General features: G+C 33.0%; 1 protein-coding gene across 3 annotated transcripts in view; it reads right to left on the reverse strand.

The window, feature by feature from the left end:
• GLRA3 (glycine receptor alpha 3) overlaps positions 1–6,108 on the reverse strand; it is a 207,014-nt gene extending 200,906 nt beyond the window's left edge. For 2 of the 3 annotated variants that reach the window (XM_072796036.1, XM_072796031.1), the window contains exon 1: positions 5,584–6,108. In XM_072796036.1, coding sequence (XP_072652137.1) covers positions 5,584–5,654 — 71 coding nt within the window. In that variant the 5' untranslated portion in view covers positions 5,655–6,108. The remainder of the gene's footprint in view (positions 1–5,583) is intronic. The other variant, XM_072796037.1, reaches the window with a different exon arrangement.
• Positions 6,109–16,741: the final 10,633 nt, after the last annotated feature.

Consider the following 16,741-nt stretch of genomic DNA (forward strand, 5'->3'; position numbering starts at 1 on the left):
TTCTCTGTGCCTTGCTTTACAATGTTCTACTCTTACTGCATATAAATATTTTCTCTATTCTTTCTTCTTTGCAGACAATATTATCACCTTCATAACATTTTGACTGTTAAATCTACAGTTCAAGCATCATCTCTGCATCCCCAGCTGACGGCAGGATACCAAGATCTACAGCTAGCATCTCGAACTCAAATATCCCAAACCAAGTTCAGTGCCTTCTTTTCTTCCAACAATCCAAATCCTCTACTTGGTTTTCTTTCTTTAAGACCATATTTTGATGAAAAGTTCAAATACAATTTATAAGTTTTAAAATTCTTGTAGTTTTGCTATTATTGTTTGTTTATATAGTTCTTACTATTACTATCTATTTATTTGTTTGTTTGTTTGTTTGTTTGTTTGAGAAGAGAGAGCGAGCACAACACGGGAGGGGTAGAGGCAGAAGCAGACTCCCTACACAATGCAGGTCTAGATCCCAGGATCCTGGGATCATGACCTGAGTTGAAGGCAGAGGCTTAACTGACTGAGCCACCCAGGTGTCCCTACTACTAGTAATTATTATTAGCAATCTTATCGAGATGTTATGAGCCAAGTTAAAAGATCATTCCCATAATAACAACTATCCAATTATAATTAAATTATTTCTTCTAAATTTTACCCATGTCTATTGCTTCTAAATTTTATCCATATTCTACTGTTGCTTCTTCATATTTCTGCAGGTTTATTGTTGCAGCCAGCTCAGTAGTTGTTGTAGGTACAATATGAATGCACACTATAAATCAGAATTTCTTCAGTGACTTCGACCATCACCACTCCCTAAGCATGCTATAAACTTATTATCATTTCATTTATGTCTCATTTCTGCCCAGTGAACAAGCATATTAAGATCCAACACAAGTACAAAGCCTTCTAGATAGCTATCCTACCTCACGTTTCTAAAACATTGCTATCTGTGCTTTTCTTTTGTTAACTTGGTTCTTTGTACTTTCTTCCCTGCTGTGTTTTAAGTTCCATCATGGGAAAAGTGGTAATTCCCAATCAGCCAAAGTGTACCTAGGACAAAAATTTGTGCACAGAATTTGGTAATTTTGTTGAATTGCTTAACATTACACATTAAATACATATTTGTTGATTGACTTGCCTCTGTACATAATTATAGTTAAGGGAAGAAAAAAATAGTAGCATAAGAAATATTTTGCAAGCTGTTGTCTGAATCTGCAGGGCAAATTGCCTGAGGCACTGACCAGAAAACTGGGCCATGATCCTTCTATACTTCGGACATATGAGTATTTATAGACATAAAGGTAAGAAGCATGTATTATGTGCAGCATAATTTTAAAAACTACATAGAATCCTGTTACTGTACCTGCATATAAGAAATCATTATGGTAAAAAAGTTTATTCATTGAAGTACATTTTTCTTAGTATCTTACATAAGAAAATAGACCCAACATTAAAAAGGATTTTCAAAAAAAAAAAAATAAAAATAAAAAAAAAATAAAAAGGATTTTCCCCATGCTCCAAAACATACCAAAAGCAAAAATAAGTTCTATGTCAAAATGTGTTTTTTAGGCTTCAAAATAAACCAGGAAAGCATTTTATTTGTGATTATCATGAAGTCTGAAATTCACACATTTAGTTTTTGACAGAGTGTACTATAATTTATTCAAGTAGCAAGTCAGTGTTGGTATCAAATTGTAAAGATGAAAAATAAAATTGTATCTTATGAAAATAATCAATTTAAATGAAGTATTTTTGGCAGTTCTCCTGTTTTTAGAATTTGTTCTGCAAGCTCCTCATAATCATCACTTTATCTGCATTTCAAAGAAAGCTGAACACTGGTATTTTGTTCTTTATTTTATTGATATGAGGACTAGAACCCAAAAGCCTAGAAGGATTATTTCAAAAAGCAGCAATATCTGAGCAAAGTGTGAAACTTTAAAAAAAACTCTACTACTAGGAAATTCAGATTACTTGAGTCTGTTTACACAATTTTCTTACTTGTATTTTTAAAATTATTATCTTTTTAAATAATTCCCCTTCAAAAATTGTATTTTTTTTTTTTTCAAAAATTGTATTTTTTAAATATCTGATATATTCTGTTAATGAATACTTCTAATTGTATTATAGAAGTAAATAATTTTGTTCCACTATTTTTGCCTTAGTAAAACTCATTTACTAAAAAGTAGAAATTATGCCAAAATAAAAGAATTAAAATATCATCTGTGGGCCTGCAATAATAGTTTAAGAAAATGCTAGAAATGCTTATAATAATATGCACTTAACAAATTTTGTACTAGTAAAAACAGAAACCCTCATACATTGCTGATAGAAGTATAAATAGGTACAACTACCTTGGAAAATTTGCAATCTCTAATAAAGCCAAACATATTCATGCCCATCCTATGACCCAGAAATTCCTCTCATAGAGAAGTCGTAGGTTCAACCCATACTATCCCCAAAATGCATATATTCACATGTATTAACATGTATTCACAAAAAGACATGTTCAAAGATGTTCATAGCAGCACTAGCCAAAACTTAAGATAATACCCAAATATCCTTCATAGGACACTGGATAAATTGTAATATCTTCATGTAATGGAATACTATACAACAATGAGAAAAACAAACTATTGCTACATGCACTAATATGGACAAATCATATAAACATAGTGCTCATAAAAATAAAGCAGACTTAAATAAGTATTTATATAAAGTTCCAAAGGAGAAAAGCATATTTATAGTTGTAATAGGTCAAAATAGGGATTATTTGGGGTCAAGTAGTGCCTGGAAAAGGTATGGCAGTGGGAGGGTGAGTGTGTTTGTGATATTGGCAATTCTACTCCCCCCCCCCCTTATGGAGTACTTATCTTTATATGCCTAGCTTATTTTACTAAGGATAATGTCTTCAAAATCCATCCATGTCATTGCATATTGCAGAATTTCCTTCTTTTTAAAGGCTGAATAGTATTGCCTTGTATCTATATACCACATTTTTTATCCATCACCTGTCAGCAGACATTTATGTGTTTTCACACCTTAGCTATTGTGAATAGCACTGCAATAAATGTGAAATTACTAATGTCTCTTCAAGATCCTGACTTTGATTCTTTTACATAAATAACCATAATTGGGACTACCAGATCATATGATAGTTCACTTTTAGTTTTTTAGGGAAATTCCACTTCTTGATCCATAGTCTCTTCACATGACTGTGTTACCCTTGTGAAACTTTACATAGAAACTTATTATTTGTATACTTTTCTGTGTGCATCTCTCAATAAGATTTTTAAAAATCCTTAAAACTTGTCAAAAGAAGCTTGTACTAGTAGATTATTTAATTAAAAATATCTAGTTTTCAGTTGTAGTTCTTGCCTCCAAATTACCCTAAAAGAATATTTCCAAATTTAAAAGATAGATTTATAAATTAGCACTAAATACTTTTTGTCTTTATTTTTTTCCTTTATGTTTCCTTTTTCCTCGATACATGAGAATAGACTTAGTGAATAAAGAATAGTTTTCATAAAGGCATTTCTTTTACAAAATATTACCAGTAGAGGGAGCTTCACTTTTTTTTTCTTTTTTTTTAACTATAGGAAATTTTCTTTTAAGATCCATCCCTAAAAATAAATATATTAAAATTTTAAAATATAATTAAAGTTTTTAATAGAGTGATGAGTTACTCTCATCGAAGGGAAAAATTTTATCCAATTTATAAAAGAAGAAAAACCTGATAATAAACCACACAAATTTCTATACTGGGTATGTATTATTCAAGAGATTACATTTTTGGATTATGCATAAAAAGCATTCTTATTATTTAATATTAATGAAGGTAAATTCTTATAATTATGATCATCATTTTGAAATAAAATTTTGTAAATAAAACTAGACAAAAATCAAAGGATGTGCTGATTAAAACTATATACCTAAAAATATATTATAATGAATATCATGGCAAATTACCATTATACAAATTTATTTTAGAATTTACTATTTATTTTACAAAATACTTCCAGTAGAGGGTGCCTCACTTTTTTTTTGAACTATAGAAAATTTTAAAGGCCATTAGTGAAAATAAATATATTTAAATTTTTTAATATAATTAAAGTTTTTCATATGAATTACTCTCATTCAAGGGAAAAATTTTATTCAATTTATGAAAGAAGAAAAAAACCTGATAATAAAGAATATATATATACCGCACAAACTTCTATACTGGGTATATGTTATTCAAGGGATTACATTTTAGACAAAAATCAAAGGATGTACTAATGAAGATTATATACCTAAAAACATATTATAACAAATATCATGGTGTATTACCATTATACAAATTTAACCTTATTGACCAAAATGGTTTAGTTACTGACATTAAACTTTCTAAATCTAAGTGTCTGCAATTATTTTTATTTCTTTGAAAAAAAATATGCATATCATCATCTAAGATACTAAGAAATAATTGTAGTAAAATGAACCATTTCACTTATAACATGAATTTTGTGCTCCTTTCCATGAAGTTTTTATAAATATAAAAGCTCAACACTATTTGTTTTAATCACTATATATAAAATTTGTGACAATTGTAGTTACAAAAGTTTACAGTCATATTAAAATATTTTTCACTGAAAATATCCTAGCTTACAGTGGTTCAACATTGTACTTGAGAAAAAAAAATATTTTATTTCAATCCTCTTGTAAAGCTTGTGGGCCATAAAAATGGAAATTTTAGGGTAATTATAAGAGTAAAGTAACATTTATATTGGTGGTTGAGAAGTCTATTCTGAGCATAATCATGCTTATATATTGTTTGATTAAGATTAGGGGCTAAACTATCTGATCTTTTGACTAGACTCTCTTTTTTAAAAAAATAAAAATTACAAAAAAAGAAAGCCCAGCAAATATGACTGGACATGATAAGAAAATTACATATCATAGAACAATTTTATTCTTCAGTAGGTTTCTTGTAATATCACTTTCTCCAAAAGGATTATTATTGACATAGAATATATCTAATGATTTATGTATGATTTTTCCTTTGTGTATTACCTGAACTAAGCTCTTTAGAAATGGTACTTGCAAGGCCCTAAATGTCATTGATGTAACTTGACCTCTGGATATACCAACAATCTTCAGAATTTCTCTAATCAGCAAATGCTTACGTTCTAGATTTTTTTTTTTTGCCACTTAAAAAATATTATTTCTAATCACTAAATGTTTTGTAACTTCCAAAAAGAGAGTAACACTCAGAATTCATATTTCACTTAGAAAAAAAAAGAAACTCTAAAAGCAATTTGAGAAAGAAAATCTAGGTTTTGGAAATAATTTTTCTAAGGTAATCTCAGCTGCAAATAATATGAGAGCAGTTACTATAAAGCAGTAATTAGTGAAAATAGAGCAAAGTTATATGTTTTTAGAGGTCTCAGAAGACTGCTAGACAGCTTTAAATAGAAAACAATGAGATTTAAGGGATACTTTCAACAAGTCAATTTCGAATTGCATTCTTGACTTCATCAATAACAAGTGGTTGCAACATAGTGCACAAGCTTAGATAGTTCTCCCGATGATAAATACAAGCGGACTCACCTGAGTAACAGTGCTGCTTCCCAGAAGTAAAATCCCGAAACTAATGTCCGAAAGTGTCTCACGTGGGCCATGATACGGAGAGATTTTCACGATCCTGAAATTAGTCTTAGCCAAGGCATGGGGGAAGAGAAAGCCAGGAATGAAAATGTGCAACCTAACTCTGTGTGGTGTTGCAGGAGACGAACGCAGGAAAGCTTCAGCACCTTAGACAGCTCTCCGCAGTCAGGAAAGCCCCTCTCGTTCGGAACACTTGAAATTCCCTTTTGACCCCTGCTCTGAGCATCGAGCAGAAGGAAGATTCACAGGGTACAAATGTGCAGGTGATTTATACAGTGAACGCGGAATAAGGGGTGAGATGAAATGTCAGAAGTGCCTAGGTTCTGGGCAACAGTTCACTGAAGCTCTAGCGGTAAAGAATGCTTGTCCTTCCCTGACTCAGAGACCGGAGAAGGAATAGCCCCAGCAGCGGGAACAAGGATGCTTCTGCACCTGCTCCAAGCGCTGCCCGCCGAGTCCCATTCTCCACCTTTGAGTAAAACCCGACACAGCCAGCGCGGCAAAGGGAAGCGGGGGAGGAGCCAGACGACACTGTTCTGTCTGCCAATCACGACCGCACAGCGGGACGGAGGGACAGACCACTCACGACCGTAGGCGGTGCGTAACACTTTACCCTTTAAAAAAAGCGGTGAATAACTGGTGCAGAGCCTTAACTGTGACTGGAGGGAGTTGGGGGAAGAAAGACTCAGGAGTCAGCTTTGGGAGAGTCAGAGGTTTTTGTGAATCGGGTAGCAGAACCGCGCTGGGGAGACCCTTTACTGTTCCCTTCCGGGAAAAGGGACAATTTAGGAAGGGATGTGACCCTATGTCTTTGACCTTCTATCGAGATGCAGGAGTGAACAGTAAACCCAGACCCTTAGAAAGGGCCAGGGAAGAGCAGAAAATTTGGTGCATGAATACCAACGGAACAGGAGAAGCAGCTGCTCTAGAATTCTCATAACCCTGGTCAGCTTCCTTCTGGCTAGGAAGCATTGTTGACTAGAGTGACTTGAGCTTCAGTTGTAATAAGGGTTCTAAAAAGATGAAGGTGGGAAATCTGAAGAAATGGCTACTTGAGATGCAATGCTACCCACCATTTTTCCCCCTTACACGTTTTCCATGTCTTAAGAGTAAGTTCAAGTGAGGAGTACACATAGGTCTTATGATACATCTTCTACCATCCCTATTCTCCCTCCCCTCTCTCAGCCTCTCTTATCTCCCAGCACCCACCCCCAACCATTTACATGGAAATTTGAAGATCAGAAAGGAAAAGTGTGTGTATGTTGTGTGCATGCTTATTCATGTATCTCAAAACGGAATTTAGAAAGATTAGAACCTATGCTATTAGATCTTTAAAGTGGTTTTTATTTACTATCAACCAAGATTAGAACCTTCACTACTTGAATTTAGCTTCTCCCTAAAACTCCCATAGATATTTATTCGGAAAGCCCTACTTTAATCACTAAACTTTTTCAGTGACTAAACTATATGCCAAGAATATCTTCTCAGTCTTTCACACAAACATTTTCTTGTTAATTAAATTCCAGCACCAATTGACATATTGACTATCCTGTAATTCTTTATTTAACTAGAAAGGCATAAGTCATTACCATCTCACCCTCTCGAATGAGGACACGGTGAAAAATATCTATTTTTATTTTTTAGTAGACAAGCTTATTTGCATTCAGTGAGAATAAAGATTTTTTATTTACTTTTATATTTATTACTATATCTGTCTATTTTTGCACCTTAATTTTCTGATTTAAATTACAAACTTCCGGAAGTCTCCAAGAAATATCACTAGTTCTACCCACAAATATTTGCACCCAGAGAAAGTTCATACAATTTTAATCAACTCAATTTTTCAATGAACCTTCTGAAAGCTATGAACAAATGCTTTTTAGTTGGTCATTCTTTGAATGGCAATAATTCTTTTAGAAACCACACATAATAAATGAAACAACACTTACTGTATTTCAAGAAGGCCTGGACTCCTTGCCTGCTTCACCACTACTTAATTGGGTATCTTTGGAAAAGTAATCTACTTTTAAAAATATCTTTATTTAATATATCTTTAAAAATATATTTATTAAGGGAATTGAGTTAAATTACCTTTGAGATTCATTCTCTGGCCCAAAGGAAACAACCAAATGGATGTTTAGGTAACTGAGAAAATTAATCCACTATATTTAAAATTCTGTTTCCATTAATCTAGAGAGTTAGGTTACGTGACAGCTTAAAAGACAGAATAATTTTAGCTATTTCATCTCATTATTAACATGAAAGCAAAGAAATATTATACTTTATCAAATTAATATATCTAGCCAATCAATCAGTTTTTTGTCATAAAAGAGGTTGGTAATATAGAATCTCCATATTACTGGCTTTTCATAGCACCATTATTATTTCCTTCAATTTATTTATGAAAAGTTATTATCCTTCTTATTTATTTATTTGACTTTTCCACTGCAGTGAGGATAATGGCCATTATTTAGCATAAAACCCAACATATAATAGATACTCAATAATTGTGAATGAATTAATAATCATATTAGAAATTCAATACATATATATATATATATTAAGATTTTATTTGTTTATTAATGAGAGATATAGAGAGAAGCAGGCTCCATGCAGGGAACCCGACGCAGGCCTCGATCCTGGGTCTCCAGGATCATGCCCTGGGCTGAAGGCAGGTTGCAAACTGCTGAGCCACTCTGGCATCTCTATTTTTTGCATTAGATTTCTGTAATTGGGGACACCTGGGTGGCTCAGAGGTTAAGCGTCTGCCTTCAGCCCAGGGCATGATCCTGGAGTCCTAGGATCAAGTCCCACATTGGACTCCCTGCATGCAGCCTGCTTCTCTCTCAGCCTATGTCTTTGCCTTTCTCTCTCTGTGTCTCTCATGAAAAAATAAAATCTTTAAAAAAATTTATTGTGTAATTGTTACAATACAGTGGGTACTAGGTTAATTTTGATTAAAAAATTAGAAATTAATCAAAGAGTAGGTTTTAGTGCCTTGTTTCCTTTAATCAATATTTAATGATTAATTTTCCGGGGCTTCTTGTCTGAATTTTTATGTTATTTGCCTTTCATTTCTATAGTATCAAAACAAAGTTCATCCATCTACATATTTGTGACAGCTATTCTCATATATTTCATCCTTTTGGGAATGATAGTCCTGATTGGATGGGTAGGTGAATGAATGTGTTTTTAGAAAAAGGACCATTCCATGGCTGATGACTAACTGACTAGCCCATTTATATAGAATTAAGCTGAATTCTGATTTGGTCAAATCTCTGCTTTTCTCCTCATTGCCTTTATTATTTCTTTATTGAACTAATGGATTATATTTTATATTATATAAGACATTAGATTTCAGAGCTGAATGGAATATTAATCTTTATCAGATTTAATACTTTCCTTTTACAAAGGAAGTAATTGTAGCCTGAAGTGGTTAACTGATGGTTACAAACTCACATTCAGCAAGTTGAAAATATCAAGCCTGAATTTGGTGTCACTGGCTCAATGTTTAGCATTTTGTCTACTTCCCCTGCTCTATTTTTAATATTTCTACTATTGTCTCAAGCCAAATGCATATTGACTAGCCTATAGATAAATAAATCAATTTCAATCTAGTGATAAAGCTTTTTTTCTATCTTAGTTGTTAATATCTATGTTCTAAAACATATAATATTTTGTATATATTGATAAAATGATTTGCAATTTAGTGAAAGACTTATTTACTTTTTGAAGTCAATGTCATATGGGGTTAGAAATAGTTTACTAAAAGTTGATCAGATTCAGTAGTATTTGGTCATTTTAATCATCACATCAAAAGCTTATGTATAAGTCAAAATGCCAGTTTAAAAAGTTACAAAAAATAATGTTATTTTTAGAATAATTAGAATTTATATTTTTGAATATGAGTATATATAACACTTTGGGAAAGTTGAAAGAAAGATTTAATTTAGTAGTCAATCAGAAATTTGCTTGTTCAATACAAATCAGAGAGGAGAATTAATCTTATTGCAGAAGTAGACAATGTCACCAAGTATGTGAATCTAGTGAATTTATCTTTTGTATAGGGATCTATCTACCTACTACTAAACAAGCTACAATAATAATGATATGTTAGCTGATCAGGTGCTTTTTTTTTTTTAGAATAGTGGTAAAAATATCTAATAATTTATCTCCAATTTCTTGTACAGAATACAACATTTCTCACAAAAGTTTCAATAACACCCTCCAAATTGTTTCTCCTGCTTGCTCTGTTATTCCCCTTAATTAATCCTCCCATGTGAATATTAAGGGGCTTTTGTTTGTTTTCTTTTGATTGTTTATTTTAGTAAATCAGAAGATGCTACTTCTATTCGTAAAACCCTTTAATGCCTTTCTGTTGCAATAGGTTAAAATCCATAATACTCTTCACAGATGAAAACACTCTGAATGATTTTCTATCAGCAAGCTCTTCAACTTCATTTTTTACTATTCTCCCTTTTCCTCACTATGCACGAGTAACATAAGCCGTTTTTATCTCATGATTTCTCTACTCCAGACACCCTTCCTCTTGGACTTCTTATGTCTAGTCTTTTTTTCAGCTTTAATTAACAGTCTTTCTCTCTCTCTCTCTCTCTCTCTCTCTCTTTTATTCCTGCTAGCACAGTGCCTGGCACATAGTAGGTGACCAGAATATAACTGCTGAATAAATGAATGAATGCATAAACATTCTCTGCTCTTGGTTCTCCCTTTTCTAGAATCCATTCTTATTAATCTCTTCTAACCAATTCTTTCTTCAAAATTATTTAAGATATCAACATTATAATGTTCTTTCCAGCCAAATATATTCCTTTGCCATCTAAACAACCTTCAAGTTTATATGTGTACCCTCAGTTCACTCTGAGAGTGCCTTCTTTATAAGTAAGATTAGTATTATCCAGTATTGTCATTTTTACTATTTTAGCACTCTGACCGTCATCTTTTTTTTTTTTAAGATTTTATGTATTTATTCATGAGAGACATGGAGAGAGAGAGAGAGAGGCAGAGACACAGGCAGAGGGAGAAGCAGGTTCCTCACAGGGAGCCGGATGTGGGACTCAATTCTGGGACTCTGGGATCACACCCTGAACCGAAGGCAGACACTCAACTGCTGAGCCACCCAGGAGTTCCCCAGACTGTCATCTTCTCGAAATTGTAGTGGTAATTTGCCATAATTCTCTAGATGACTTTAAATAGTGGGATATTTGAAGTAGTTAGTTCACTGAATATTTCATTCTTTCCCTGAATACTTGGTATTAAGTAGGCACAACTTGTAAAAGTACCTCCAAATTACTTCTTTTAAACAATCTATTTACCAACAAATATAGAGTTTATAATATGCATCATCTTAGGTATTTTCTGAGATATACATGGGAATGAAAACACATCTTGTCCCAGAGAAACTGAAATCTGTATAATATGTAAGATATATGTGAATATTCATTGTCTCTCATAGAATGTAAGTATTGAAGGATGCAAAGAGAAATGCTATGGAAATTCAATTGAAGCACTTTAAAATGGAAAGCTGAGAACAATAGAAAATTTTCAAAAAGTAGGGGATATTTAATAAAACTTTGAAATCAGTTCACAGTTCATTTTTAGAATTTTTGTGGAAATTATATTAAAAAAATCTTTGTAAGAGGAGGGCAAAAATCTTCAAAGACACAGAAGCAGGAAAAAGTGGGGTGAATATTATTATTATATTTGCGTAGTTAATGACTGTATTGGATACTTTGCTTATTATCTTAATTTCTGCTTTTAAGACCCTAAGGTGTACATAATCTGATCCATGTTTTAATGGTAAAGAAATTGAGGTCCAAAACTTTTAAGCAGCTTTTCTAATATCACAATTTACATTATTGATGTATAAAAAAGGGGAGTGACTGAAGGAAAGTTGTGAAAAAGAAGCTTGACATGTAGCAGAGAGGGTCATAGATACTGGGTTAAATAATGCACAAAGTTAAAAATTGTCGTATATATTCTGGATGATTAATAATATGTAAACATGGTTATAATGTCAAGAGATACCTCCATCCACTCATTAATGAACCAATCAATAAAACTCCCATCTCATATTTATGTTCCTGAAGAGATTTTCTCATTGTGTAGATTTTTCCATCACAGGCTCTTTTATATTGAAATATATAAACTTTCAAACAAATAAAACATAAAACACCACAACTTTAACTGGCATCCTTTTCATTTTTGATCTGAGGTGGCTTATGAGCATAATTTTCTTTCTCAGTGTCATATACATGTCATCATACACTGAATTGCTTGTGGCAGTGAACTACAGATTGGAGATTATAGCAATACCTTATTTCTCAAAATGGGTAATAATACCACTTTATAAGAAATTCAATAAAGAATTTTCTTCAAAAAAAAAAAAAAAGAATTTTCTTCAAAAGTCTGACTTAATTTGAGAATGATGAATACTGACATATATTGTTAAATTTCCAGGCTAGGAAAAAAAAAAAATACACCCTGAGAAGTTTAGCAATCCATTTACATACCCACTTATTTCTAAGATAATTATTATTTATTTCATTAACTAAAAGATCAGACACAGATGTGAACTACTACTGAACTTTAATTATTAGACAATAGCTAACCACTTGATATTTGAAGGTTAAATATTACAACTTTACTACTTTTAGGATAATAAATTAATGATAGATATATTAATCTCCAAGAGCTTTGTCAAGAACATTAAGAACTTACCTATTGTGAAATATTAACTAAGTAACAATTAGACTGCATAAAATGTTATCATAATATGTAATGATATGCTATAATTAATAATTTACCTCTATAGAAACAATTATAATCCATCAATTTATATAGCTAATAAATACTGTATGATTTTAACTATTAATTTCTAATTTATGAAAATTTATATGCATTTTATAGTAATACTATTGCTCCCAACTTTCTTCCAAATTTCTTTAAGATTTCCTAAACAATTTATTACAGGTATTTTTGACAGAATAGATATCTATGTATATATTTTGTGTGTATATAATTTCATAAATACCTAAAGTACTGGGAAAATATTTGCTTAAAAAGCCTAAATGCTTAGCTGAGATTGCACAGAAATCAGCCTAAACCAATGAAAAAGCAAGAAGCTAAAAAAGCAAGGAAGGACTAATGCTGCACGAATTCCAACCATAACCAGGTGATCTCTCTTGGACTACAGTTTCAGTTTTTACCAGATATTCCCTGACTTGGAGACAAGAACTATTGCTCAAACAAAGGCCTAAAAAACTTATGACTTTTAAACCAAAAATCCCAAGACTTTATAATCTTTTTTCCCCCAGTACTTATTTTATTGCAAAAATCAGTTCGTTACAAATACCACTTTGTAAACAGCTTATCAACATCTGGAGAACTGGGTTCTGTGCAGAGAACAAGAATGAACCATCGTTTAGGGGCTGGCGGTCCTGGCTAGATGCCCTGCTGCCCTCTGGCCAAGGGGATTCAGGCTCCCACATGCAGTCTCGCGGTCACATCTGTCCTTGTCTGCGTCCCTTACCTGGGAAGTGTCCACACTGTGTGCTCTTGTGCAGAGAAGGGGCCCAGGATGGGAAAACTATCCATATTCCAAAGGATTCTGAGAAGAAACTTGTCTGTCTCAGCTTTAACTCTTAATGGAGGCAGAAAAATCTCACTGAAGATTATTTGCCAAAACAAAGTCTTTGAGCTAGAATTAACACCACCTAAGGGCACATAAATGCCAAGTTACAAATATGTATTTAACTGGTGCTGTGATTGTAAAGTTTTAGAAATGTGGCAGAAACAACTATAGATACTCACTGGAGGAATATATTTTAAGATCAAGTTTGAAAGAATTCCCATAGATAAAGTTCCAAAGAACATATGGTCAATATCAAAAAAACAAAATGCATGAGTAGACAGGCTACCATGAGTTAGTCAGCAAAGCACTTAAAAAAGACATAGAAGAGCAAAGACTATAGATGTTGAGCAAAGACTGTAGACTAGAGAATATAAAGTGTGCTGATTATGTGAAAAGAATAAAAATATGGCTAGCACGACAAACTGGCCAGGTGGATCTGAAAAATAACCAAAGGAGTAGCTAGAATAAAAATTATAAAAGCTCAGGACGCCTGAGTGACTCAGTGGTTGAGCGTCTGCCTTCGGCTCAGGGTGTTATCCTGGAGTCCTAGGATGGAGTTCCATATCGGGCTCCCTGCATAGAGCCTGCTTCTCCCTCTGTCTGTGTCTCTGCCTCTCTCTCTCTGTGTCTCTCATGAACAAATAAATAGAATTTAAAAAAAAATTATAAAAGCTAAAATTAAAATGTATTGAGTAGTTGAAGCAGCAGATTAAATATGCTGAAAGAGAATCAGTGGGTTGGAAGATAGCTCTGAAAAATTATATAATGTGAGCCAACAGAGTGAAAGGTATTCAAAACAGTTTTAAGAACATGGAAAAGAGATTCACAATTTCCAGCAAACATTGGATTTGTATTTCTCCTGCTCCCCTCAAAAGAAGTATAAATTAAATGGGGATAAGGAAAATATGAAGAAATAATAACTGAGATTTTTATCAAAATGATTAAAGGCATGGTTCTTACGTTTTAGGAGTGCAAAGTGTACCAGGAAGGCAAGTGGACAGACAACTACAACTAGACTCAAGGCATTCAATGACAACCCATGGTGAGAAAGGCTTTATTCAAGGAGACGGGGGATGATTAGCACACAAACATGTCCACTGAGATGGAGTTTTGTAGTGGGGGAGAGATATTAAGCTCAACTCCAATATCGCCTGGGCAAGTAGAAATTAATAACCAAGGAGCAGGGTGCAGGTCAGTCAACAGAAGTTACTAAGGTAAAACAGGGGCAAGGGGGTGTGTGTGGGGGTTCTGGCTAAACTGACCTAAGAGGATTTTTGCTGTAGACTAGCCACCCAACCTGGGACTTGGTGGAGGATAAGGAACATGATCAGTCACCAGTTATTGAGGTTGTGGGGTTCTGATTAAAAGGAGTTAGCAGAATTCTTGTTAAAATTGGGCAAAGCAGAGATAAACTCAAAAGTCCAACAGTCAGGCCTACTTGGAGTAAAGGACAGGGGAAGCTGAATCGAGTTTGGCCAATGAGAAAACTTTTGTCAATACAATACCTAAGGAGAAGAAATGTGTGGGAAATATCAGAAAGGGAGACAGAACGTAAAGACTGCTAACTCTGGGAAACGAACTAGGGGTGGTAGAAGGGGAGGACGGCAGGGGGTGGGAGTGAATGGGTGACGGGCACTGGGGGTTATTCTGTATGTTGGTAAATTGAATACCAATAAAAAATAAATTTAAAAAAATACAACTACCTAATACTAAAGTCAAAGACAAGTTCTCAAAATCCTCTACAGAGAAAAGGTAGATTATTTTTAAAAATGAAAATAAGGACTAACAGCTATATGCAGTTTGTAAGAATCAGAAGTAAACTAAAGGATATCTGGAAAGATAAAAAAGTAAAAGGTGGGGGAAGTACATCAGTTACTGTTAACCAATAAATAAATAAATAAAAGCCAGTGTAGCCACACTAATATTAAACAAAATTGGAGAAAATTGCATATTTGCACAAAAAAAGAATTTTTATATAATGAAAAAAGTTTAACCAGAAATATATGAGGCTTCTAAATATGTATGCACTTAATAACATAGCTTTAAAACATGCAATGCAGAGCAGCCCGGGTGGCTCAGTGGTTTAACGTTGCCTTCAGCCCAGGGCGTGATCCTGGAGACCCGGGATTGAGTCCCACGTCAGGCTCCCTGCATGGAGCCTGCTTCTCCCTCTGCCTGTGTCTCTGCCTCTCTCTCTCTGTTTCTCATGAATAAATAAATAAAATCTTTTAAAAAAAACATGTAATGCATAAAAAAGGCATGTTAATATACTATTCAATAGCTGTCATATAAAGCTTATAAAAAATCAGGATATGAATCTTGAAAAAAATATATTTGGTGTTATGTTTTATATATATTATATGTGTGTTATATGAACATACAAACATAGCTAACAAATTTTATCTAACGAATGTACAATGCTACATCCTCAAGTTTTATCATAATTATTCTGTTTAGGACTGTGTTGAACATCTGTAAAAATTGAACATAATAGTGTGTGCTATAAATTTTAACTAATTTAAATAAGTACTATAATTTCTTAGAATGCATTTATGACTGAAAATTACAAACTAAAATTACTGCATTACGAAACTTGTGGTGGAGGAGGGCACCTGGGTGGCTCAGTCTGTTAAGCATCCAACTTGGTTTTGGCTCAGGTCTTGATTTCAGAGTCATGGGATTGAGCTCTGTGTAGGGCTCTGTGCTCAGTGCGGCATCTGCTTAGATTTTCTCTCTCCCTCTACTTCTGCCTCCACCCTGTGCTCTCTCTCTCTCTCTCTAAAATAAATAAATAAATCTTTTTTTTTTTTTAAAAGAAACTTGTTGGTGCAACAAATGTGTAAGTATATATCAATATATATGGCAAATAAAGATAATAAAAATAGATATTAAAAGTAGATGAAAAGGTGATTAATTAGAAATGTGTAGCCTTAAATGATCATAAAATAAAGGCGAAAATTAGTATGTGATACCTCTTTGGATCTTGGAATAAACAACTGGATGCTCATAAATGTAGAAAGAAGAAATAAATGTAAGCAAAAATAGAGTAGAAAACAAACATAAAAGAAGAAAAAAAAGAAAACAAACATAATATAGGTGAACACAAAAGCCAAATTTTTTTTAATTTAATACTTGATAAATTTAATAATAATATAATTAATATATTATTATAATAAAGTATTTATAAGCAGAATATTTCCTTGTAATATAATAATATAATAGTTGAAGCATTGGTTAGCAGAGTATTTCTTTAAAAATCAAGAAGAATAAAGACTGACAACCCAATAGAAAACAAACATGGAAAGATTTCATGAACAGGAATTAAAAAAGAAAAAAGAAATAGGTCACTTATGCAATTTAAGATATGACACTTTGTAGGTAAGGATTTCAAATTAAATTATGAGTCAAAATTTTAGAGCCAACAGATTGATGAAGTTAAGTTTAATCAAT

This window comes from Canis lupus, chromosome 24 (genome assembly GCF_048164855.1).
Source record: "Canis lupus baileyi chromosome 24, mCanLup2.hap1, whole genome shotgun sequence".
NCBI lineage: Eukaryota > Metazoa > Chordata > Mammalia > Carnivora > Canidae > Canis > Canis lupus.